The sequence below is a fragment of the Trachurus japonicus genome, chromosome 7 (assembly GCF_045865225.1).
Source record: "Trachurus japonicus isolate A0001 chromosome 7, Traja_1.0".
NCBI classification, from domain to species: domain Eukaryota; kingdom Metazoa; phylum Chordata; class Actinopteri; order Carangiformes; family Carangidae; genus Trachurus; species Trachurus japonicus.
Window position 1 is genome coordinate 14,153,086 of NC_140913.1, and position 26,976 is coordinate 14,180,061.

A 26,976-nucleotide genomic window follows, 5' to 3' on the forward strand; every position below is an offset into this window, starting at 1 on the left:
TTTATTTATCAAATCACTGTGCTGGGCGTCTTAGCGTTTGTTTGTTTTTTAACATTAGTTAAAGTTTGTAACTCCCGGTATTTATCCTTGTAAAAATATAGGCTATATATATCCGTGGATTTATTGTGAAGGTGAACTTCCGCTCGCAGACATTTCAGCTGGGTGCAGCTTTTAAGTTAATTATGATCAGAGAGAGATTAAAAATTTATTCTATTAGTAAAAATAGACTCAAATTGAACCCCGTTTATCTGTGTCAGTGGTTTATTAAAAGTTTGGAGCGGGGTTAAACCCGGTCACGCCAGGTAGCAGTGACATGGTGTGATTGCAATAAATGTCCACCAGAGGGCGGTGTAAAGTCACCTAACGAGGCGCTGTCCGGACCACAGAGTGTGGGCTGTAGAAAAGTGTCGGACTGGCCAAAGGGCAATATAGTCCAGTAATTTTAAGCCAAAAAAGGGGTCAACGTTGAACAAATTGCAACAGAAGCAAACTCAACTGGTTTTGTATCCTCAACATGTCCTGAGTGAGGGGAAAAAAAGCCCCAGAGAATCCCATTAGGGGAAAGTTTAGAAAAAGACCCAAATATAACCCATATGCCTATTACAGTAATTATTTTTCTCACGTGAATAGGGTAAAATGTTTAACCTTTAGATATCTGCATGAAAATTACTGAGTTGATTACTTACATTAAGACAAACAAAAAATGTATTACAAGTTTTTTTGAAATTCTTTGTTAACATGAGCAAATTTGCATAGATTCCACCGTTTTGACGACACATGTATACACAGTGGCGTGCACGCTAAAGTGCCCCCTGGGAGCCAAAATGCGCGTTAAAGTGCCCTCTTGGAAGCCAAAACACGTGCTAAAGTGCCCTCATGGGGGCCAAAATGTGTGCTAAAGTGCCCTCTAGGAGCCAAAACGTGTGCTAAAGTGCCCTCATGGCAGCCAAAATGTGTGTTAAAGTGCCCTCTAGGAGCCAAAATGTGTGCTAAAGTGCCCTCTTGGGAGCCAAAACACGTGTTAAAGTGCCCTCTTGGAAGCCAAAACGCGTGCTAAAGTGCTCTCTAGTAGCCAAAACGCGTGCTAAAGTGCTCTCTAGTAGCCAAAACGCGTGCTAAAGTGCTCTCTAGTAGCCAAAACGTGTGCTAAAGTGCCCTCTTGGGAACCAAAACACATGTTAAAACAGGCCAAATAGACGTTTTTTAGTCGTACGGTATTGATATTATAAAACAGGCCGAATCGACGTTAAAAAAGGCCCAATTTTTTTCGCCGGCGACCACAAACGCACCATGTTGCTACAGTCTCACTCTTGTCAGCCCTGAAAGTGCCCTCTAGGACCCACATCTAGGAGCCAAAACGTGTGCTAAAGTGCCCGCTTGGGAGCCAAAACACGTGTTAAAACAGGCCAAATCGACGTTAAAAAAGGCCAAATTTCTTTCGCCGCCGGCCAAACACACCATGTCGCTACAGTCTCACTCTAGTCATTTTCTGAAACTTGGCAGCCCTGAAAGTGCCCTCTAGGAGCCACATCTAGGAGCCAAAACATGTGCTAAAGTGGCCTCTTGCGAGCCAAAATGCGTGCTAAAGTGCCCTCCTCAGTGGCGAGGACGCACTATGTGCCCTTTTTTTCTCCTTTTCGCCCCTGCCCTTCAAAAAGTCTGTGCACGCCACTGTGTATACATAAAGGTGCTGTGGTGGTACCAGCATGAAAATTGGAATGAGTTTACTCCAGAGGTCAACCGACAAGAAACCACTTTAAATTTCAAGATGACTGCAATTTTTCAAGACAGCCACATCCTTAATAGAGCATGTATGACATGCTCCGCCTCCTATGGAGAGGGACACTTATCTTTTGATAGTTGTTTTGATCAAACAGTTATTTAAAAGAAAATACTTTGCATTTTCTCCTTTAATGATAGATAGAGAGATATTTGTGGAAGGGGGGTGGAGAGATGGAAGGACTTGCAGCAAAGGATGTGGACTGGATTTCAATCATAGACTGTATATAAAAGATTTGAATCCGTCGCTGCGGGAAGCACTCATTTTACATGGTAGCCTAAGTGCCCTGGCTCAGTTGGTAAGTTGACGGAAGTGAAAGTAAACACAGGTCCCTTTATGAACCTCTGGAGACAACTCATTCCAATTTTCATGCTGGTACCACCACAGCACCATATACTGTATATGTGTCAAAACAGTGGAATCTATGCAAATTTAGGCAAATTTGCTCATGTTAACAAAGAATTTCAAAAAACTTGTAATACATTTTTTGTTTGTCTTAATGTGAGTAATCAACTCAGTAATTTTCATGGAGATATCTAAAGGTTAAAAATTTTACCCTATTCACGTGAGAAAAATAATTAATAGGCATATGGGTTATATTTGGGTCTTTTTCTAAACTTTCCCCTAATGGGATTCTTCTGGGCTTTTTCTCCCTCACTCACCCTAACCCTAACCCCCCCCCCCTCAAAATATCTCCAAAAATGATCATGGTCATTGAACAGTGATTGATCACTGAACAATATGACCCATCAAAACGTGGAATAATAGGCTACACCAATACACAAGATCTTGTGTCTACAGTTTAAAGTTCAAATGGAGTCTCTATAGGTGAAAGTAGCCTACGCCTGAGCAGTAGACAACAGTTGCAGCACAAAAAGTCCAATGATTTGTTAGTTTTCTGACCTCCTCCCATTCATTCTCTATGAGAACATTTTCGACTGAAAAATTCATATTCTGTGAAGAAAAGATCCCGATCGAACCGCACGGTTTAAGATACATTTTGTCCTACAACTCGAAGAAGCGAATCGAAATTTGTCCGGAAGAAGAAAAATAATAATATGTAGGAAAAAATCCACACAATAACAATAGTGCTTGTGGCGATTGCCCCGTGGCCCTAATTAATCATTCAGCCCGTATGTGCAAGGGACACTTCACTCATCTTTTGTTTTAATGTTTACAGTTTTTTTGTTTTTTTGTTGTTGTTGTTGTTGTTTTTTTTAAAAACGCTGTTGTATCACATGCAAATCAGATTGGGTTTATCATTATTATTAGTGTGCCTGATTTAGTATTAGCCTTTGTTTCCCTTAAATTTTACAAACACAAATGACAATTTATATCATTTGGTGAATGTATGTGCTATTTAGTGAGCTCTTTTTGCTCTGCAATGTTTATATATTGCATTTGCCATTGTCTGTAATGGTCGTTAATAGGCATATGAATGTGTAATGTGTTTTAAAAAATAAAAGCTATTGGGTTCCTTTATTAAATGTGCGTGTAGGCCTATAAGTGTTGTCTGTAGAGTCTTTATTTGTTTTCCTGATCAGGTGGATAATATGTCTTTAAAAAGTGGATAATCTCGAGTTTGCTGCAAGGTGGCTCTAAACTGTGATGTGTGACTGTAGGTGTGTGTGGGAAATGAGAGACCTGCTGGTCCCAGATTAGTGTGGGAGGAGATAGCTACTTGGAGGAGGAGGGGGGGTTGTTCTGGGTGAGAAAGACGGGTCCAGCAACAGATCTACCAGACAGTCTGTGTGTAGCCGCAGCCAGGAGACATGCTCCCTCTGCTCCCACCGAGAGACCATGTGTGACTTCGTCGAGCGCCATGGACAAACGGGGCCCCGGGGCCACTCCAGTGTCAACACGCTCACGTAGCCGAGGACGCAGCCTCTGGTGTCCAGATGAGAGGGCGAGGCGGCGGTGGACTCCCCAAGGACGCACGCACGGTTGTGAAACACTATGAAGGCAACGCGTCCCGCATCTGAAGGTCTCCGGGCGCCGCACTGAGAGCCATGGATCACTTTTTCCGGAGAAAACGCGTCGGTCTGCTGAAGCCGCTGCTCAGCCTGTCTCTGGTCTTTGCGTCTTTCCTGATGATCCACAGGTTGAAGGTGGCGGAGAAGGACGCGATAGGGGCGAAGCACTTGCGGGACGCCGGCTGGTGCGGCTCCGACTGTTTTCCATTCAAAAAAGCTGCCGTAAAACCCAGTTTGGGGAGCTCGGACTCTCCGGTGCACAACGGCGACTTGGATGCGCATCGGGTTTCCAACGGGACTCCGGCTTCCTGGGACGCGCAGGTTCTGAACTGCAGCGAGGACGCGTCGGTGAGGAAGCAGGACTGGTTCCGGCGCCTGGACCCGAGATTTCATCAGTTCGTGCTGCACAGACACTGTCGGTACTTCCCCATGCTGATCAACCACCCGGGGAAATGCGCGGACGGAGAGGTGCACCTTCTCATGGTGGTCAAGTCCGTCATCGAGCAGCACGACCGGCGGGAGGCGGTGCGCAAAACCTGGGGGAAGGAGCACGACGTGGATGGGAGGAAAATCAAAACGCTGTTTCTGCTGGGAAGCCCGACGACCGGCAAAGACACCAAGAACCTCCAGAAGCTGATCGAGTACGAGGACCGGATCTACGGGGACATCTTGCAGTGGGACTTCATGGACACATTCTTCAACCTGACCCTGAAGGAGGTCAACTTCCTCAAATGGTTCGACATTTACTGCTCCGGGGTCCGGTTCATCTTCAAGGGGGACGACGACGTTTTTGTGAACACGCACAACCTGATGGAGCTGATCGGCTTCAAAGTGGAGGAGCGCAAAGAGGCCGAGCTGTTCGTGGGGGACACCATCTCCAAGGCGATCCCGATCCGAAACCGCCAGAGCAAGTACTACATCCCCAAAGAGCTCTATGACAAGCCGTACCCACCCTATGTGGGCGGCGGGGGGTTTCTGATGTCCTCCCAGCTGGCCAGGAGACTCTTCCTGGTTTCCGAGGACCTGGAGTTGTACCCCATCGACGACGTGTTTTTGGGCATGTGCCTCCAGAAGCTCCACCTGACCCCGGAGATGCACCCGGGCTTCAGGACCTTCGGCATCACCCGGCGCCGGGTGAGCCCCATGAACAGCGAGCCCTGCTTCTACAAAAACCTCATTGTGGTGCACAAGCTGAGCGCGCACGAGCTGCTCCGCATGTGGAGCGTGGTGCACAACGAGGAGCTGGTGTGCGCGCAAAGGACCTCCATATGACTGTACTAGTCCTCATCAACCCTCCACAGCTGAACTGTTACTGTGTTGATCATGTATTGACCACGATGGTAGACAAGCAAGCAACCCCATACGCAAATGTAATATAAAGCCTACATACTGTATATTGGATGTTCATATAAAATAGGCCTCTATATGTACACAATAAAAACAAAAACCACGTGAAACCTACAAGAAATATTTCGTTTTATATATTGTCATAAACGTTTAGCCCATACAAATAGGTCGATATAGCCTAATGTAGCTATTTAATAGGCCCATGTTTACAATGTAGACATGTTACATACATAAATACATCCCAAAGTCCATCAATACAATTAATTATTGAGAAACTAACAAGACAAAACATGTAATCGTGTCTAAAATGTTATTAATTGCATTTGGCTGAATGAAATACATACCATGTGTTATGTGTAACATATTATACATATTACACCATATGGGTATGTTTAATATATGTACATGTAGAAATTTGATGATGGATATTCAGTTATAAACTTATATGTGATGTATTTGATAATATGTCCCCTTAAAAGATATATATTGCAACATCCCTCTCAATATATAGGGACATGTAGTAGGTACATATATTACACTTATGTATGGGACAGCATATATGAATATGGATAATATATATGATAAATGAATAATATATGTCATTTTCTGTATGTTAGATTCCAGTGTAAACTATGAGCAGGTTATGTTTCCTCTCCACTACTGTCCACATGTTGTGAAACCACTACCACAGCTCCACAGTGTGCTCTAGCCACAGGGAGGAGGAGGAGGAGGTTCCAGGTTTCAGATTTTTGGTGCCATTTCAGATCAGAGTCGGTGCTCTTGTGGCTGCCATAAAAAATACAATGACTTGACTTATTGATTTTATTGTCATTTTCTAACTCACAGCTCAGATCAGACAGGTTCAGTCATAGATGAGTGATTTTTTTTTCTTTTTGTAGTTCACTGAAATTGTAAAAAAAAAAAAAATCAAATGATATGAATTTGTTAAGTTAATATATTGTTTCATGTTACTTTTATTAAGCGTTAATTCACTTGTGTGTGATTTTCAGAGACATGGCCAAAAACCAAAGAGACTAAAGGGCTGTAAAAGTGTAGATTTATGTATAATAGTGTAAATAAAACTGGATTTTTGTCAACTTTGTAAATACAATGTGGGTGTTGAAGCTGTTATGTCTGCGGGATGGAGAAAACATCACTGCTTCCCGCTTTGCAGCCTGAAACTTGACCACAGTGTTCAGCTCTGTGAAGCTTTATTTAAACAAATACAGACACATTTGCAAAAGAAAATAGTAATTCAATGCCAAAATTACTCAGAAAATGCATGTGACTATGCACATAGGACACAATGAAACATCTGCTGTTGCAAAACAGTCCTTGATACGGAAGCATGAGGGTAGAAACCAAATATTACTCTTTAATGTAAAGTTATATCAAAATTTAACACACTTTCATATGAAATTTGAAGTTTTGAAATTTGAGTATTAAAAAAGCAGACAACCTCAAACTGTTTCATATATGTTTGTTTTTTTGGCTCTAGATGAATCACACGTATATTTACAATCAACATCATAATACTGGGTAGTACAACAAACGTAAGATTACTGTTACTGAGTAATAAGTATAATGTCTCTCAGTTCTTATACTATTTGTGCTTAAACTATAGTGTTTAAATTCAGTTGAAAGCCTCAAGTGCAGCCAGTGAAAAATAGACGCTACACAAATTCTGCTATAAACTACATTCATCTTCTTTTTTTAATTTTAATAAATCTGTTTAATTAAAAGATTTGACTTTGTCACTCTCACTGCACCAGTGCAGCATATAAAACCCAAGATTGTCAACAGTAAGAATAAAATACATCCATTCTTGTGCTAAAAAAAACTCAGCAGCAGTGAAGCATCTTCCCCTTGGCAAAGTGCTACTTTACCTCGTGTTCATATCATTTATTTAAAACGAGTAATGAAAAGAGTGACTTAAGTGACTTAAGAAGTTGTGAAGACCTGTCAATGGTTAAAAATAACCCTCATCATGTCATGCTGATGTCATCAAGATTGTCTTGCTGGTAACCTGGTAACCCATCTATGACAGAGAAACGTACTAACTAAACTGGAGGGTGTGGAGTTTGTAAGAGATTTACCTGCACAGCCAGTAGTCAGTAAACAGCAGAGTGTGTCATCATGCAGGTGTGTGTGCGTATGTATTTTGTGTTATTGACTGTAAAAGGCTTGGAGTTAAATTACAGTTACTATAGTGAATCTATAGTTGTGAGTGTGAATAAGTAGAGTAGAGTAGTAATACCATGATGTAAATGCCAAGTCAATCAGACAGGTGAAACGGATCATTTGTGGAACATGGGACCTGGACACGTGGAGGTGGGGTGGTTACTGCAGGGATGTGGTTTGGGTGCAGGTTGCAGTGACATCCTCCCTCCCCCCACCGAGGTGCTGTGATGCAGCAGCTTCAGCGTTTCCCTGGTGTGTGTCCTCTGGCCAGACGAGCCAGGGCCGGGATCCGGCTGCCTCTGCCCGGGGGTCTGCTCCTGGACCCGACTGACCAGGCCTGCTTCAGCTTAGCTCCACCAACAGCTCTGCCTGGACACACACACACACACACGTCGTTTCCTGCACTGTTTACCGCTAAACGAAATCGCCTATGTCACCCGTGATGTGAGTGTAAACATATACTGTAGGTTCAAGGTGACACGAACACACGAGGAGGATCAGGAAGAGGAACAAACTCTACACTCAGCTTATCGTACAGGAAGTTGTCGTTCTCGTCAGCACATGAGAAACTAAAACTAAACAACTCATTGTGAAAAAGTGCAGAGGAAGCATTTCAGAAAGAAAACACTGGTTAATGAGTGCAACTGTTAAATAGACTGTCATCTATTAACCAAACAGACTGTGTGATGTGATGTGTCAGGGTCTGAGGAGCTCTTCACTTTTACCAAAGTATTTCCTCAAAATTAAAACACTGCGCTCTCTAAATTCAACTGTCAGGCTTCTCAGTGGAGGCAGAAACCATTATTTGACTTTTTTTTTTTTTTACATCCACGGAAACATGATCTAATCGGAGAAAAACACAAGTGTCGTTAGCAGTTTTAAATAATTAAAGTTGGTTCCACCTGTTTGTTTACTGCTGGAAGCCCTCTGGAAATGCTAATGATGATGATGTCTGTTTGCATGAGCACTGCATCGACAACCAGGCTTCAAAATGTCCTCTATGAGAAGGCTTATAGGTAGAGCCAGGTGATTCCTGAACTAGCTGTTATCTGAGATGACTCCCATGATGCATTGAGCTTACATTAAGCTGGCCACAAGGATGTAAAAGTGTAACAATAAGAAAAAACAGGCTTGTGATGGAAGACTGACTTAACCATAATTGTGAAGTATCACTAACTCCCACTACATGAGCCTCTGCCACTATTATCACACTCTGCCTGTGCTCGGAGGCAGGAAACCATCGTGGAAAGGCTGCAACATAAAATTTCACCGTTAAGCACAGGCACTTTCTATAGCTCCCACTCTGAGCGTTGGGGAGGGAGGTGTGAGCAGGGGTGTATGAATGCTTTACCTTGTGCTGGCTGGGTTCTCTGGGACACCGCAGTCCTGCGTGAGTTTTGTTTACAGCCCTCCCTGCCCATGAGGTGAGCCTTCCAGGCCTGGAACAGGGACAAAGTAGCTCAGTGAGTCGGGCCCTCTCCCCGGTACCTTCTCAACTGGGACGACCGCGGGTGACTGTGGGCTCAGTCAGGGCCCGGACGGACGCCCTCCCTCCCACTAACACTGCAGTCTTTCATTGGATCTGTGCTCAGAGCTCTGGCAGCCAGAGTGTGTGACTCTCTGTGAGTTTCTTCTTCACTGAACTCTCAGGGTGTGTGAGGTGACAGGCTGCATGTGCGGAAGACTCTGGTCGTGGGTTGAAAATGGCAAAGCACTGAAAAGTGGTTCGTTTTCATTTTAAGCATTAATCATCATTAGCGTAGTTTATTAGGGCTGAGTTCCAGCAGGATGAACCACCTCCAGTTTTGCCCATGCTGATTCCAACTGTGTGTAATATGGGAAAACTATGGTACAACATTGGCACCACAACTTTAGCAAACTGACAAATCAAAAACAAATAAAGAAAACCTCATCTTCACTGATTTCACAACATGAGCCGCTATATTCACAACAAGGTCAAGGTGAAGGTGTTTCCAGGAATCTAAAAAGTGATGAACCAGGCTGGACTCCACCCTCACATATTTTTTTTGTTTTAACTGTGAAAACTAGAGGATTAAGATGTTTTCTGTTTTTGTTTTGTTTTGTCTGTTTAGTTGCAGAGTGTTGAGCCTTCAGGGCCACCATAGGAAAGGCTGTTGCACTTTTCAACACAAATTTCATCTGATGACAACCTCATTAGTGAAAGTGGAAGTGAAAAGCATAAATACTTCCTGTTGCAAAAAGATAAGCAGAACAGGTCATGGTTTATATGAAAAAACAATTGATACTGTATGATGTAGTTTACTGATTCAGCCAATCAGAAATCAGGAGCAACATTATCAAATGTACTCTTAATAGAGGTCGACCGATAGTGGATTTTTAAAACCAAATAAGCACGATACATATTTAAATCACAATAAATACTAAAAATAAATAAAATATTAAATTCCCCTAAAATTTCCCGTTAAAAAGACCATGACTGGTGAGGCAGCATAGCTGTAGAAAGCTCCACTTTCGCGATAAAGGAGGAAAATTTCATTTAGTGGGCACCGATAATTTTGAGCTCTGTTTAAATATACACTGTCTGAGGTACACAGTGGTGTTACACCAGCCTTATGTGTGGTCAGACTGGACGATTGGCTCACTGAAAGACTTGCATGACTCATCAAACTCCACAGTGACAGAGATGGGGCAGAAAAGCGAGTGAAAGGTGACACCGCTGTTATGTCTCAAAGAGAATCTCATAAAACTCCTCATCTGGTTTAAACTTTTCCGTTACACAAAAGGTGGACGGACACAGAGGATCAGTAACGGACTAGCAGCCTGAAGGGTTCATCCTGAAATCTGAGCACTGTTTACTTATGCAGGAGGAGAACAGACTTTTCCTCCTGTGGTCATGTTATACATAAAAGAGTGAGATGATATTCAGTTTATAAGTCATATCATACTCAGAAGACATTTCCTCAAGCATTCATCACTCTTCCCGTTAATGTGTCTTACTTCTGAAAACTGAACCCTTTAACAATAAGAGAATAATTCTTTTTCCTGTTTATAATTTGTATGAACAGATAAGAGGTCATTGTATTGCAAAATTTAGAGGACGTAGAGCTACATTTCATCTATTTCAGTCCTCACTTCTCTTTAAACTGAGAGGAATGTGAAGCATGTGATGTGCCATTTACTTCATCATTTACTCCAATGAAACAGATCATTAAGAACAAAGGCTTCTCGTCTTTTGAAGTCCCAACAATGGGGGTGTTTTAACTCAACACCTGTTTGCTCCTCGAGCCTCATATTAGATGCTTTTTAGTTTCTGTGTTGATATAAAGGAGCAAAACTAGAACCCAGTGTTCCCATCTCCATTTCAAACTTGTTTTTCTTTTTTTTGTTTTTGCCTAAATGTGACCTTTTTTTCCCCAGTATATAACTTTCCTAAACCCACTCAAGACTAGACAGACAGGTGAGGGTGACACAGCTGCGGGTCTAGAGGCTCACCTCTTCTCCAGGTATGAAGTTGTTGTGACACAAAGGACAGTGGTTGGAGCCTTTACCGGAGGTGGGGGCTGAAACAGAAACACAACACCTTTAAGCTGCCTGTTACACAATTACGCCGAAACACTGCAGAGAAAATGATGGGATCGCACAACCCAGGGTAACACTTTTAAATAGACAACCTCGGCCTCAGAGAAGCGGGAACATTAATGTAAACAGTCTAACCCTAATTTCTATTTCCTCACCTTCGACCAGCAGAGGTGAGGGAGAGTGGAAGTTAATAAAATGGCTCAGTGGTGTTAATAATTCAAGGTAACATATGGCTGGTGACAGAGATGTACTGAGCACTGTCTGCCTGTTTCTCTTAAGTATATTAACGCCAGTTGGTGAGTTTCTCCTTCAGATCAGTCTGAGCTGGACAATACTAACTAATAATATGAACTTTACATACTGCCAAAGTGTGCAAAAACTGTCCATATTGTAGTATTATGAGATTGAGAACAATTTTATTATATTATTCATCTTTTTTTAAGTTGTCATTATGCAGTTTTCTTTCTTTGTACTTTGCATTTTCACAGTGCGTAACGTTACGTTATCAGAGTAACACAGAGAGATGCAGACTCACGGTTGCAGGCCGGACCCTGGACGTGACGCGTCAGTTCTTCAGCAGTCACAGCCTCCGAGCAGCGTGGACACTGGCTGAACCTGGACCTGCTCTCACATTCACCCAGGAGATGCTCCGTGAGGCTGGCTATCTCCACCACCTGTCGACACAGAGCGCGGCTGTGTCACTCAAGTGGTTAAACACAGGCAGACGGACATGATCTATCACTCACTGGGAAAATTTTACCTGTCTGCACTCATCGCAGCGTCGCAGCATAGGACAGTGTTTCCAGTAGTGAAGGTCGAGTCCGTCTTCTGTGAACGACTCGTCCTTTTTACCACAGAATATACACAAACTGAAACAAAGTGTGAGAATAAATAACACACTAAATTCACAACTCGGCTGAAAGCAGAACAGACAGTGGGAAAACAACACAGAAAACTGGGACAGGAGAATTATCAACATCATTTTTGTGTCTTCATTTTATCTCAGTGAAGGTCGCCACTGGGCTGTAAGTTACTCACTTGTCCAGATAGTCGACAGACCGATGGACGTCAGCTCTGCCTCTTATCTTGTCCTGTACTTTTGTGACATCTGCAAAATCAAACACAGTTTCTTTTACTTACAGTCATCATGCAGAAAACCCAGAACCTTCTTGCTGAGAGGCGACAGTGCTACCCACAGCACAAGTGTGCCGCCCATGTTTAAGTCAGCAAGGTTAAACACTGGATTTCAAAGTTTAAAGTTCCTAATCTGTTCTAGAAATGCTAAATGATTTTGTGCTTTGTGAGAAGAAAATAAGTCTTGCAAAGTAATTGTGTTCATCATAAGGAGACATCACATTTAAAGGCATTAGTGTCAGACCCTGTTCACACTTGGTATTAACATGTGTCTTTAAAATGCACCCCCATGGATCACTTGTGATTAGGTCTCACTTTCTGTTTTATATGCAAATGAACAGATGTGTGTTGTTGTTATTAGCCAATTAACAGAGAGAGTGACAAATCAAAGCAATGAAATTAAGTTTTTTTCCAGTAGTAGTGACATATTTTTGATCGAGTTGGCGGTTGGTCCTTCAGAGGCTGCAGTAGAGTGGGCTGAAGTTACCTGAGACAGAGTTTGCCACCAGGTTTGAACAAGGTCTTACAGTAAAACACCTTATTGTTTTTGTACCATGAACAAATTTCCTTTGTGCTAACTCTAAATCAGACCCAGTTGTTTGCAGCACATAAAGAGGTTTTACTGGACTATAGATATTTTGCTTTCATCTACCAATTTCTATCCAAACATACATACTTGCTTTTCCAGATATTTGAGACTCTTTCTCCACTTTAGGAGTCTCCTTCTTGACCGTCGGTCCTTTGCTACTCTCACTGCCTCTCTCCTTCATGAGCACAGAGAGGAATAAAAACAAAGAGACACCATCACAAAAAAAACAAAAAACACAACAGTAACTACAGACAGAGGGTTTTGTTAAGTTAAGTAAAAGAGTCTCTGACCACCTAGAGAGTCAAATCTTCTACCAAGTCTGTGCAGACTCATAAATACTAATTAGCCTCCATGACGAGAGGTGATGTAATTGCCGTCTGATGACAGCTCCACCTACTGTGATCTCTTTCAAGGCAGCCAGCTGCTCCTGCAGAGAGTGGATCTCCTCCTTCTCCCTCTGGCCATCCTGCTGACCACCTCCCTTCTTCAGCATCTGGGTGAGAAGTGACACACCATCAGCGCTTAGTCACACTCATTTCACTGTTATGTCCAGATTTTTCTTCACTTTTCACACCATCGTCTCAGCATCATCGGGCGTTCCAGGTCAACACACCAGATTTTCATTTCATTACGTTCTTTTGAAGTCACACAGCCAATTCTGCAGTGATGGCATGTGGCGGTTGTGTTGGCAACAACTGACACATTTGAGTGCTACTCAGCACCATGGCCATGACGTAATGGGAAGTCTAGGTCTCTAATAAAGCCAGTGGTAAATTAAACTTGGCCCTCTAGAAGAGTCCAAAGCTTAACTGTAAAACAAAACCGGCCAGTGACAGCTGACACAACAAGAGAGGATAAACTTCACCACAATTTGCAATGATAATGTGAAAAATTCAGGGTTGTTTCTCTTTCTCTCCTATATGCCAAAACAGATCTATTGATTATATTAGTATTTATTTCTGTTTTTATTTTCATTGACATATTTTGTCATCTATAGTATTTCTGTTGGTCTTTTATTAACCTGTATTTAGTACTTTTTGGTTTTTTAAATATCTCTTGCTTGAAAAATGCTCAATGAATAAAGTTAATCGATAACTGCATTATATAACTGTATTATATCACATATACATCAACAGATTATGTACATCTGTACATGTAATGGGCCATTTGCTTCACCCCATGAGTTAAAGACAGACTTGACTGGCCGTGCTGTCTGCAACATGAAGCCCCACCTCCTCGTCCTTGTTACTGTCAGTTGAAAAAAAAAGAAAAGACATGATGTCATACACTCTACTCTGAAAGTCATGTCTGTCCAGTTTCTGTGTCCGTCTACCAGCTGCTCCTCTCTGACTACAACCTGTTCAAACATCCCCTCCTCTTGCCACTTCCACGCAATATATAGAATATTGATGCTCATATAAATGCTGGATTTTGTAGATATTCGGGATGTTATTTACAGTAGTTAAAAATCGCTTCTTACCTTAGTCTCCACTAGCTTTCCGTCAATCCTGGCGAAGCCATCAAAGAGGGTTTTGTAGAGGAAGTTGTTCCGTGCAGCAGCGTCATTGGGTGGCAGGTAGCTGAGAACAGCGCCTCTGTGCTGCTGGTACATGGATAAGATGATGCGCACCGCCACCTCTCGAACAGCTGACGCACTGTGCTCCAATGCCGCCGTGCAGAACTACATTTAGCAAGAAAGGAAACAGGTTTGTTCTGACACTGACACTGACACTTGGACTGGAAAACTGTGTCTTTCTTTTTTCTGGACATGGAACAAATTTGGACCAACAAATAAGATTTCTTCTTAGACAGTCTTAGACTGCTGGGGGACACATCTGGTTACATGGAGCCCTCTCCTCTCCTTTCCTCTCCTCCTCTCTCTCCTCTCCTACACTTTGAACAGTCATTATCTTTATCTTTATCTATTGCACTTTGTAGTTTGGCCTTGGTGTCTCACACTCTCTCTGTGTTTCCACAGATCCACTGGAGCTCCATCCCTCTGCACCAACCGCCTTTAAGCCTCTATGCCAGCAATTTCGTCAGAGTTTCAGACAAATTGTTTTTCAATATTTCATAAATATTTTATTTAGGCTATATTAATTATTAAGGAACTTCTTAAATTCTGACACAAATAACATGAACTCAAGGCTGAGCTGATTATATTTTGGTGGTCATATGTTAAAGGTCAAGGTCAGTGTGACTTAAAACACTTTTCAGCTATTACTCTTACTTTACAAAGGAATTAAGACAAAATTTCAAACGAATGGTTCATAATTTATATGACTTTGGATAAACAGGGTGTAACTGAAACTAATATGAATCGAGGAGGAAATACATCATTTTGATATTTTTATCCTTTGTAAGACAGATGAGAAACAGTACAATAAGTCATTATTGAGCTGAAACAAGGCAGGCCACAGAAAATCTTCAGTGCTTTTTCACAAACAGCAGCCTTGTGGAGGATTCAGGTGCTTTCAGAGAAGTGTGTATCGTGACGTAAAAAGAGCCCATTATCCGACATAATCTCTGTGAAGCGAGTCGCAACACAATGGAAATCCTGCCAGTGCAGGGCATTAACGTCCAGAGGTAAACTGTGCACAAAGGCCTCCCATCCCTCGCTCAACAGTCTCAGGGGCAGCTCTCTATTATTCTCTGTTGTCTTTGCTGAGCACTTCTCATTTTAATTACAGGAAATTCAATCGCCCCCCTTTTTTTCTTTCCCTTTCTCTGACTTCCACCTCAGACCAGATCACCCAGGTAACAGTGCAGGAAAAAGGAAAAATGTTCAAACCATAGCTGCGCTAACACCACAGGGGCTCATTACATGAACTGAAACAGACACTGGCTGTGGCTTTAACTGGGGATATAAGGATTCACAAATTTACCCAGTTTCTACTCTTGTGTTTTATTGAATTAGTTTTTACGTTTTCTTTTATCAGCTGGTATGGTTCACTTTTACTGAGGAACAGGAACAGATTACACAGTGAAAGTTTGCACTAAAATTTTGGAGATGACTTCTAATGACTTTCTCTATACCGATATAAGGTCAGGGCTGAACAAGGCCCAGAACATTCAGGCCAATCTGAGGCACGCTCTGGTCAGGAGGTTCATGCTGCTTGTGTCCAGCTGCAGTTAAAAAGTGACAAGATGCAGAACTAACAGATTTAAGAGCTCCTGCTGCTATTGGTTTCTTACAACTCACTATCATTCTGAGATTCTGCCTCTTATTCAGATTGACTGGGATGCTGAGGTTGGGGACCTACAAATGTAACTTTACACCACTACCACACAACATTAAAGCAGATCTCAACAGATGAAATAACTCCCACTATCTCTAATTGGCCACATTGCATCTGTCAAAATGAACATTCTTCCAAAACTCAATTATCTATTTGCCATGAGACATATTAACCCACCCCTGGACTGGTTTTCCTCTCTGAAGCAGTTAACACATTCTATTGGAAAAGAACCCTGAATCAAATTGACTGCCCTTCAAAAACCAAAGCAGTACGACGGACTTGATGCCCCAAATTTCTTTCATTACTCTCTTTCTCATTAACTACAGTATATTCGTCATTGGACCAACAACTCAAATTCTGCCTGGCTAGATAATGAGCAAACCATCTGCAAAGACTTGACCACTAAATACATAATCTTCATAGACAAATCAATCAGAACCCACAAATGCTTCAAATATACCATAATAAACACTACTTTCTCTGCCTGGTGGAAAGCAAACAAAATTATTCTCCTTCAACTCACCCCATGTAACTCCACCCCTACCTGGCACAAAATCAACAGAAAAACAATCAACTTTACTGTACATCATGGAAACAGAGAGGAATAACCAGCCTAGGGGACCTTTTCAGTGACAGCTCTCTCATGACCTTCGACCTTCTGAAACAGAAATACAACCTCCTGTAAGACAGTCTGACCCCCGCCCTCAAAATGTTGTCTCTGAAACAATGGAAGTTTTACCAGACTGAATGAAATTACCTTATGTGTCCCCTTGAAATGTTGCAGGTCTGATGGTCTCAGTGCGAGAAGTACAAAGGTCTAGGTGGTTCATTGTCATGTGAAAAGACCCCCTGATGGTCAAAGGTCTCCAGACGGGATTGGCATTCCCTTGTAAATTTCTATTGATATGTGATTTAGAAGTGTCTTTGTTTTGGTTGAATATTCAAAGGGATAGTTTGACATTTTGGCAAATTGGCCCATTGACATAATCCCTATAGTCTTAGGAGTAGGTTCATTACCTTTAATTGTCGGTGCAAGCTATTTTTAGGACGGCGGAGCCGAGCCGCAAGCTGCTCAGAGCTACGCTACGGACAGAGCCGGTTCAGACCTCCATGGGGTTCCATTTTGTATAAGTGCAGTTGTAACTACACTACAACTAAAATCATAGAAGCCAGCAAGACGCACACAGAGACCGGGGTTCACCCAGGGCTCAGCGCTCTGTTAATGTAGGTCAAACACGGATACGGAGGCTCATGGGATTTCTTGGTTTCTCTCATCACACTCAACACAACACAATCAAATACACAATCCAACAACTCCAAAACGCTCTCGTGGGTGGACAAGTTGTGACCTGCACATTCACCACGCTATGAGATAATAACGGAACGTTATTATTATATATTTCTACTCTCTTCTTCTTTTTACTTCCAACAATTTCAAGACCCCTCAAAATGCCTGCTCAATACCCCTTATCACAATCCATTCCCTTCTTTGTTTTGTTCTGTCCTAGTTTGTTTTGTTTGTTTACTCTGTTGCTCCTTGTCCCATGCTGTTCTGTATTTGTCTAAATGTTCTGTAATGTGTGCATAAATGTTCAATAAGAAAATGAAATAAAAATACAACTCACTATCATTTCACATGGATTTTACATAGTATATGCACAGGTACTGTCCAGTATAATAAAGACGATAAAACCTGTTGGTTTTGTGCAACTTCGGTTTGACCACATGATGACATGTGATATGTTAAATTCATATTATTGTGGACAAATTTCACGACTGTCCTCAAAGTTTCATCGATCCCTAAATTCTAAGTGTCTGGTTTTCTGTAAACCACTGTGTGGTCGATTGCATGAAAAGTGCTCAACAAATCACATTTGATCAACTGATTTATAACTTACGTGCTTTAGAAATAAAAAATACATTATCAGTGTTATTTTTATTATTAATTAAAAGCGGGTTTCAGTTTTCTGTTATGTGCTCAACTTGTGGACCAGTGTACAGCTCGCATCTCAATCTAGACTCTAATCTGTTTCCCAAGCAAACACAAGAGGCAGAAAACACAAAAGGAGGGAGTCACTGAGCAAAAGCATGCACAAACATGCAAACACAAGCCACCCAGTGCCATCTGCGTGGCTGTAGCTTCAGGAGGTGGACAAACCCAACAATTTGCTCTCGCTGATAAAAAGCCACATAGAGGCTGAGTGGACAGGGGTGGGGTGGAGGACGGGTCGTAAACCAGAGAGGGGCGGACAGGGCCAGGACGAGGGTCAACAGTTGGAGAGTTTGCATGTAAATATTAGATCACTGCTGGGAACCCCGGGAGAGGGACGACACAAAGTGGATGCCAAAGGTGACAACATTGACTCAGCTGACTGGAGCCCGTTTGGGTGAACTGAGTGGTGGAAGGACGTCAGGGAGGAGCTGCTCTCAGAAGCTACTGAGCCAAATGTGGTGGAAAATCAGCCTGATGGATGCCAACATTCAAAGTGGAATATTACAGGCATGACACTGTATACATCACATGCAATACATGTGCTATCATGTTGTAGAGGGAATGTCAGAGCAGCCGTTTCTGGCATGGAAAGATTATGACAGGGAGGTTGACACGCTGCAAAAACACAACAGTAGCTGTTCACAGCTCTGGTCAAGAAAGCTCTGAGCTCCTCAGATTTTCATCTTAAATGCGTACTGTCTATATTTCTGTGACCGCAAAAGACTCTGAAAGATTTTTTGAAATAGTGGAAAGATAATCTTATTACCGTAAGATAAAAATAAATAAAAAAACAGTTCCCTCTCTTGATGTTTGTCAGGATGAACTCTCTAAATGTGTTTTCTGAGGCAACTGATTAACTTTCATTTTCAACTTTTTTAACATTCAAAAAAGACATCTGCAAAGCTGTTTTTAGGCAATTTACCATCATGACGTTGTCCAAGGTAAAGCCCGAGTTCTCTGTGCCCAGTTCAGCAAGGAGCTTCTCAAGCAACTCGGACCGACTCTGGGCCACACGAGGGAGGAAGTTGGATTTGAAGGGCTTCACGAGGTCACTGGGGATCACCTGCAGGACCCGAACATCCTTCAAAACAGCAATTTCCTGAATGGAGGACACGAGAAAGAGACATTAACAAACTTCCACATTTTCCTTTTCTCCTGTGTTTATTTTGAAATGCTGATCCACAAGAAAATATTTTTTTTTAAATCTCATTGCAGTTTTACATCTCATCTCTGACTGTTTTCTGGTGTGATCCAATAAAAACAGAGCAAATTTCAGAAAATCAAACAAACCAAGTGTTTCAGGTAAAGGCGGGCAGGGCTTGGTGTCTGCTTTGTTTTGACACCACAAAGTTGCAGGCTGATTGCATTTTTCTTTGGACCGATTGATTCTTTCACAGTATATAAAACCCAGACCTGCTTTATCATTACACTACACATAGACATCTGCCTTTACTCTATGTGAAGCTTTAACATAAACATCTTATCTTCCAAATACACAGACAGTGTTAAAATCGTGCTGGTTCTTCACAGACTTACACCTTCAAATTAAATAAAGCAGGGCTCGGGGGCAAGGACAAACTGTGATGCTGCATACGGTAATTTGTCATTCAACACAAGCATCTGGCAGAGAGACAAGTTGTGACAGAGAACACACGTGAGCCAGAAAGCTCAAGGAGAAACTTCTGCTATTTTAGCCTCATCAGGTGAGTGGAATGTATATGGGAAAATGGGACACACACACACATACACACACACACACAAAACAAAGAGGCATTCAGTTGCTCCTGTAATCGAGGTCTGAGCAGATCCAGAGGGGCTGAGCGATGATTTCAGAGGGCAGAGACTCAATTGTGACCTAAGCTGATCTCACTGAAACAGAAGCAACTGCAGCCCTTAAAGACTTCCTCTCTGTTCTCGTCAACACACGGGCACGTCGTATGAGAACACTGACAGATTCCACTGAGAAGACAAACACAACACATGTCCATACAGTCACACACACACTTACTTCACTTACACACTATGTCATCACAGACGACAACTTGGGGCTTGTTTGGACATTTTGAATTCTAGGTTAGTTCATTGGAAAACAGACTCCACTGAACTCACCAATTATCAACATACAGGGCAGCACAATGTAGCAAACAGCTACAGCAAGGCCTTGGAAACCAATGTAATGTTAGTATGTTCAAATTAGATCCCTTGGATCTGCACACTCTTTTTGAATTACAGCACCCTACAAAGCTTCTCAGCCAGGTGAGTGATGGACACCTGAAAACACCAACCACCAAAATCAATTAACATGCGATTAGGTATAGTTTTCAAGTATCTGTTCTTTACTTGGGTTTCATTCTGTTTGGAAGGTTTTTACATTTCCCTTCTCCATACTTAAAGACACATATTGTCCATCTGACACCACTATATTTTTGTGTGGGACTCTTACTTTCAAGCAGCTTTTAGTTAGAGAAAATGTTCTTTTATTTTGAAAATGTGACAGACTATGTATTGTGTTGATCACAAGAGACATTTCCTCCTCTGTAAGTGTAATAAGAAGATCAGATTAGATAAAGATCAGGCAGAAGATTCTTTACAGAGACCATGATCTGATCCGAGGTGTCCACTGTCCCTACAAATTTCACGGTTTCTCTTTCTCTACTGCTCTGAATGAAAGAAAGACATGCCCTGATCTTTACAAAAGAAAAAATTGCAATCTTGTAAAGCTGACCCCATAACTATTGTTGTTCATTTATCCATGTAACTCAGTCTAATGTAGTTCAATCTATTCCTTTAAGAAGAAGAACCTTTAAGAAAAAACCCAGACAACTAAAATAACAAAATAAACGAAATGAAAATTACAAATAAAAGATGATCGTTCATGCGTCCAACCAATGGAGAATAAGGGAGAGGTTTAGGTCTCAGAACTTGAGTTCCTGATAAGATTTTATATTAACTCATTCTGAGAGACATTTCATTCTGATTAACAGTACTGAATATTATCTTATCACACATTTTGATATTCATTCCAGTAAATATTTGTTGTACTTTTGAGCAGATTAAGTCATATAATTCGGATAAAACTGTCGCCTCATTTCAAAAATTCAGAGAGCTGGTAATCAGGTAAGTGTGGAGGAAAGTGTGATGTTTGTGATTTGGTTGTTGCACATAATGTTGCAGTTGTTTGTTCTGTTTGCCAACTGTGGTGGATGTCAGCACCTCTCTGATCAGTGTTTTGAACTTGTTGGCATAAATATTTATACACTCAGTTCATATCACAGGTGCATGTAAGCAGTTTTTTGTGGGTAATCACCATGGAAGCTGTGGCCATTATCTTGAATCAATCTTCAAATAATCCTTCTTCTTTGTTGTACTATTTTCTCACTCCTACTACTTTTTTATTGTAAATTCTTTATTTTCTACATGTTTTTGTTTGTTATTGCAAGGCTGTGTTCATTCAATTTCGAATGTTTTTAGCGGTGCTGCCATGGTAACTACTCCACCCTTGTACGGGCACATCTCATGGGAGAGGGAGGTGACTTAAACCCCTTTGTATTTGTGACAGGATGATGGGAGACGGCTCCACCTTGTAATGTGTAGAAACCACTACTGCTACAAATTGAGACATAATAACCATGATAAAATGAGGCTATGATGGAGACATGAACAGCCTCTGCTGGTTTGCTTTATAAAAACAGGGTGTAAAAGGATTTATAGTGTAAATAAGAAGAAGACGCTGATCGGCACAAAGATTTACACTAACAGAGACAGTGGGGCAAGTAAGGCCTGAAGGAAAAAATACCATCTCCAACCATCAGTTTTGTTTTCTTTCAGTCAAAGTAAAACTGCTGAGGAGGCAACAGTCATGGAAATCAGTGTGTTGGTCCACGGTGCTGTAATACCTGTATGAAGGCAGTGACTGTGGCCCGTAGGTGTCTGACTGGGTCTCCACACCTGGCCAGCAGGTTGGGCCAGGTCTGCTCCAAGCAGTAGGTCACCTCAGTACGACCCAACGCCAGACCTGGAAGCAGCTGGCTCAGGATTAGGCGCATCAGCTTCAAGGAGGCCTGGACAACCTGGGGAGAAAACAGCTGGATGTTCAACTCAAAAAAATTCAAATCTGGCACCAGGGTGATGTTGGTCAGCAGACAGCCTGACAGTCTGAGCTGCACATGGAAATGATCAGTGGTTGAGAAGGGTAAGTTTAGATGTCTTCATACTCTCAACAAGAGAAACCAAAGAGGCCAAATAACCTTTTTCTTACAGAAATGATTCATTCAAGGTAGAGTCTGCAAGATTTTCATAAAAACTAAATGTAGACTTACACAAAAGAAATCCTGCTTAATCTTCACCTATGGGCTTCTACTCATGTGTGGTGGTGACTGTGTCTGCAGAGCTCCTGCCTTCTGCCCATATTTTGATGTTTTGGTGTAGTCAGGATGTGTCTAGGTGAGGAGTCGGGGTGTTTTCCCCAGCCAATGATAGAGCACAGGTGAAGTTGGGCGTGCCTAAATATAGCAACTGGACACTGTCAAGCTAGGAGAAATGGCGGCAAAGGAAATTCAGTCCAAGTGAGGAGCTGGAGCTTAGGGTCGGCAACAGCAGCCTCAAGGGCAATGCTGACGAGTAAGAGGGTCGCCGTGGTGAGCACAAACCATAGGGCGCGGGTGCAGGTGGAATTGACGCAGATGTAAATCTTGGTGGTACTAGCAAATATTCAGAGAGAACTTTGAATGCTGTTCTGGGAACTTCTGGGACCCCAGGAAGACTAGCGGCGTTCTAGAGCGCAGCTAATGGGGATCCTAACAAATAAATAATAAACTTCTGTAGGGGGCAGGTGGAGTTCAGCTCGAGAGGAGGGGCCCAATTTAATGTTGTGTTAACAAATTGCAATGAACAAACCTACTGACTCTACCTAATATATTATTGATTAGCAGTATTTCTAGAACAGACATGAAACAAACACTCTGGGCCACAGCTAGACCCAGAGGCAGACTTGCTGCACAAAGCAGTTTCTTAACTTCTTAAGCCAAACTGTGGTGCAGTGAACTCTGGGTAAATAATTTTAAAAAAAGCATTGCTTTTCATTCAGTCTGCAGTGGAAGCTCAAATCAAACTCTACTTCAGATTTAGCAAAAAGTAAATATTCATCATAAATACTTATTTTAGTTTCCATCCTTGATTTTAGAATAAACTGATAATTGATCTCTTTTTTAACCATAAAATTGCAAGTTTTGAACTTGGCCCATGCCCCTCATGCATCTTCGTACCTTTCTTCTTCAAAGTGTTGGCCAATCACAACTTATGAGCCTTGTTTTCCTGTTGTTTTTGAATTCGTGGTGCTTCTGGTCAGCAGGTGTTATTGGTTGTTACCATGGTAACATTGGTGTAAGGTGTTAGCCTGAGGGCCAGGCATCTGTTGATTTTGGCTTAAAATTAGTCAGCTACTTTTTAGACTGATGTGTGAGTGAAATGAAAAAACACCTCAGACCAGTCCGAGCTATCTCGGTTTATTTACCACGAACTACACTGAAGAACTTTTGTTGAGCAGTGAGTTATCGGTTAGCATGTTAATGGATCGTTTCATGTGTCGATGTAACTGGGAAAATAAATCACCAGAATTATTGCGGCACTGCTCTTTTCATTAGTAGTACAAGCCGTGGACGACCTCCACAGGGCCAACCTTGTCAAAACTGTTTGTTTAAGGAAGTCGGCTCTGGGAGCGGGAGCTGGGGCTGTGTACGGCACAGAGGGAACATTGTCAAGTGTTGTGTGTGTGATTGTGCCCTGATGTTTTAACACCATGACCGTTAGTCCTGTTTATAACAAGAATCCTTAGAGCCTGATTTATAGAGGACGCTGACGGTAACTAACTCTCACTAATTGCTACTTTTCTCTACAATTACCTTGAACATTCACAACATTGACCTCATGACAATTTTCTTCTGAGGAAGTGGCTCACCGGTGACACTTTATCCAGGAGGGCCCTCTTTACCAGGAAAACTGCAGCTCTTATCATGTTTCTAAGCTCCTCCTTAGGGGGGGTGGGTGACATCTCCACAAGCCTCTTGTACACAGCCAGCAGAGCCTCCTCTCTGTTGGACCAGGTTTTGGAATACGCCCCCGCCACCTGCAACAAAGTAAAAAGGAAAAAAAAATTGCAGTGGTGAAAAACATATCACACATGTCTTTTCTGCCCGTTAATCCTGTGTAAATTGAGATTTGAATAAATGCTGAGAGATTAGAAACAGTTTCAACTACTGATATTACTTTAAAAAACTAGAAATTTGATAATGGTCCCTTTGAGGCTGCATGAATCAATATTATCTATAGTATCAATAAATCAAATCACTATGTGTGATGTGAACTTACTAAAATCACTTTCTTAAAGTTGTTTCCTTTGAAACATATCACAGTTTCTACTTTCTGGGTTACAGCCATAGACTGTAGGTTACAGCACAGAAAATGTGAGTTTGAACTTTGACCCCTAGGACATAAAATGTCATCACATAATTTCCCCCTTATTGGGGCGGCGTTCAGCTCACCTGGTAGAGTTGCCGCCCCATGTTGAGGCTACAGTCCTCACTGCAGGCTGCCCTGGTTCGAATCCCGCATCGGGCAACCCTTTCCTGCATGTCATTCCCCCTCTCTGCCTCCCCATTTCCTGTCTCTCTCCCCACTGTGCTATCAATTAAAGACAATAAAATTTTAAAATTTAAAAAATGTCCCCGTTATTGATGTTTGAGTTAAATTGTGTCCAAAAACACCAGACAGAAATAATTATTCTCTCTGGGTGTTCCTGATATACACAAGAGTGTGAGGTCACCATGACCATGAACTTTGACATTTGACCAGCAAAATCTAACCAGCTCATCCCCAAGTACAAGTGAATGTTAATGCCACATTTGAAGAAGTTCTGTTGAGGTGTCACTCTGATATCACGTTCAAGAGAATGAGACGAATGAACAGCCAGAAAACAATATGACTGCTACTCTGCTTGTTGCCAGCACAGAGGGACCATATGCTACTCATAGCACCAAATCACACAACTCTGCACTGTACAAGTGCCACAAGGCTGCAGGTGCCATCACTGAATGATCTTGAAAGGAATAACAAAACAAAAAAAAGAAAAACATTACATTACATTATTTGGTTTCATCAACCATGTTTCTCCTCTTTTGTTTCGTACCAGGCTTTCTCCGTAAACCTCTATTGGGAGTCCAGCCTCTCTCTGGGCTTTCTCCGCCAGAGGCTCTGGCTCTGCCCTCAGCTCAGGACCGGGTGGACTCCTGTGGCTGTCAGGTTGGGGGGATTGCATCTCTGCAGGGCTCTGGACGGCCTCTACTGGCCGGTCTTTCCTCTGGAGGGTGGGCAGCGGTCTCTCCTCATGAGGCACACCGATAACCTGTCAGGAATAGAACAACAGCATTGGTTTTATGACATGGGATACAGTGTTAACATGTAAACACATACAGATTTGTAATTGTGTATTTCATTTTGTTTGTGTATTTTTCGAGCTCCCTCAGTTCACTGGCTCAGAGAAAACTGATCTGAGGACGTCCATCCTTTTGAAAAATTCATCACCTCCGTCCTTGTTCTTTTCATTAACTCTCACTAGCATGTGATCTCTAAATAGGTCCATCATGAAACGTCATGATGACAATGGATGTCACTCCCTCACCCCCCACCCCCTTTATAAACCCCTGCACTGTCTCTCATGCTTTCGGGCCAACTGGCACTCCGCTGCCTTGTACGAGGCTCAAAGCTGCGTCTGGACGCCAGCTTGGCCGCCGCTGGAGTCGGCCAACTGTTGCACGCTTTTAATTAAATAGTGAAACCTAAGCCTGTGGTGGGGCCGGTCTCAGTGGTGTGCTCTGTGTTCCAGTACTACAGAGTCTTAGGGCAGGAGATGTGATCCTGAAGTGCTACAGTGGCTTAGATTAATTCTACAACTGTACAAAGAGTCTATGCAAACAGAAGACGCTACACGTCTAGCTGTCAACATCTGGATAACTGAATGGAAAATGCTGGGTTTGTCATCACGGTGAAAACCAACCTTAACTGCTGCAAATGAATCACTAACAACTAACTAATTAACACTAAATATCTAAGCACAGATCACAGGTCATTAGGAACTCTAGGATTTTCTCCATGCCAGAGACTGTTTTACGCGTTGTGCATCCGTATGGTTGTGACGTCTCAATAAGACCTTGAAATTTGGCAAAAACATTAGTCTGGACTCAAGGATGACCTGATTAGATTTTGGTGGCTAGAGGACAAAGGGCAAGATCAGTGATCATGAATGCAATATCTCATTTAGAAATTCAGCTTTCCAGTTCTGGTTCATATTACATCACAGTGTGAGCTCAGGCCCCTAACATCCTTACTCAGAACAGACACTTAAAATAATGAACAGGAAACATTGTAACTTTGTTAGTTACAGGACAGTTGCTATATAAATGAAGTGTACGATAATTATCATAATGATTATAGTACTACACTTACATCTATCTTAGGGGCAGCAGCCGGGGTGCAGGGCGTATCAGGTTGGCTGCTCATTTTGGGAACCACAGTTTCTGTGGCAAGTTGTTGGTTCTGAGGAGCGTTCGATTTTTTCCCCTTCCTGAACGTGTCAGTGGACACCAGGGGCTTTGGGGCGGCTGAACGCTGACCTGGAGAGGGCAAAAGGGAGGGAGGAGGATCCTGGAACGGGGATGAGTCTGTCACCCCCGAAATCTAGTGATGAAGTGGAAAAAGAAAACAGAGTCTGATGTAGGCAGAATAAAAACAGATCCGATCCTGCCTATTCTCCTATATCACTACGAACAGCTGAAGGGTGGCCATCAGCGGCCTGTGACTGACCATCGTCATGTCCAACAGATTGTGCACCTCCAGCTGCTGGTAGACGCTCCTCCTGTACTCCTCCATCAGGTCCTTTTTGTTCTTGGCCAGGTCATAGTCTTCCTTTTCTATGGCACACCGCTTCTCCACATCATATCGGGCCAAACGCTCCCCCACCTGGAAAAGGCCGGGACAGGCAGGTGATGCTAGTGATGTGCTACATGTCTGTTTGTGGCCATACTGACAAAAAATCTATTGGATGTTCACTGTTCACTGGCAACTTGGTCCTGGTCTTAGATCCACAGGTTTTTTTAAAAGGTCTTTGTTTCTTTTGTTTATAGTCT

The 26,976-nt window shown here is 42.3% G+C and overlaps 2 protein-coding genes across 3 annotated transcripts in view; one reads left to right on the forward strand and one right to left on the reverse strand.

Moving 5' to 3' along the window:
• The first annotated feature begins 3,566 nt into the window (after positions 1-3,566).
• b3gnt7l (UDP-GlcNAc:betaGal beta-1,3-N-acetylglucosaminyltransferase 7, like) lies at positions 3,567-6,211 on the forward strand. Its single transcript, XM_085781367.1, has one exon. The coding sequence runs from the start codon at positions 3,790-3,792 to the stop codon at positions 5,023-5,025; it is 1,236 nt and encodes a 411-aa protein (XP_085637493.1). The 5' UTR covers positions 3,567-3,789; the 3' UTR covers positions 5,026-6,211.
• A 58-nt stretch (positions 6,212-6,269) lies between these two features.
• cep104 (centrosomal protein 104) overlaps positions 6,270-26,976 on the reverse strand; it is a 30,403-nt gene continuing 9,696 nt past the window's right edge. Inside the window, exons 8-22 of one of the 2 annotated variants that reach the window (XM_085781366.1) lie at positions 26,654-26,809; positions 26,297-26,527; positions 24,981-25,196; positions 23,754-23,921; positions 21,694-21,867; positions 18,720-18,896; positions 14,046-14,246; positions 12,963-13,058; positions 12,653-12,740; positions 11,881-11,950; positions 11,603-11,711; positions 11,378-11,516; positions 10,756-10,823; positions 8,633-8,720; positions 6,270-7,650 (exon numbers count right to left, since the gene is read on the reverse strand). In XM_085781366.1, coding sequence (XP_085637492.1) covers positions 7,520-7,650; positions 8,633-8,720; positions 10,756-10,823; positions 11,378-11,516; positions 11,603-11,711; positions 11,881-11,950; positions 12,653-12,740; positions 12,963-13,058; positions 14,046-14,246; positions 18,720-18,896; positions 21,694-21,867; positions 23,754-23,921; positions 24,981-25,196; positions 26,297-26,527; positions 26,654-26,809 — 2,112 coding nt within the window. In that variant the 3' untranslated portion in view covers positions 6,270-7,519. Of the gene's footprint in view, positions 7,651-8,632; positions 8,721-10,755; positions 10,824-11,377; positions 11,517-11,602; positions 11,712-11,880; positions 11,951-12,652; positions 12,741-12,962; positions 13,059-14,045; positions 14,247-18,719; positions 18,897-21,693; positions 21,868-23,753; positions 23,922-24,980; positions 25,197-26,290; positions 26,528-26,653; positions 26,810-26,976 lie in introns of both variants that reach the window. The other variant, XM_085781365.1, reaches the window with a different exon arrangement.

What these genes read in the sequence shown, in the direction of transcription:
- b3gnt7l (XM_085781367.1), top strand. Translation starts at nt 3,790, where the DNA reads ATGGATCACTTTTTCCGGAGAAAACGCGTCGGTCTGCTGAAGCCGCTG.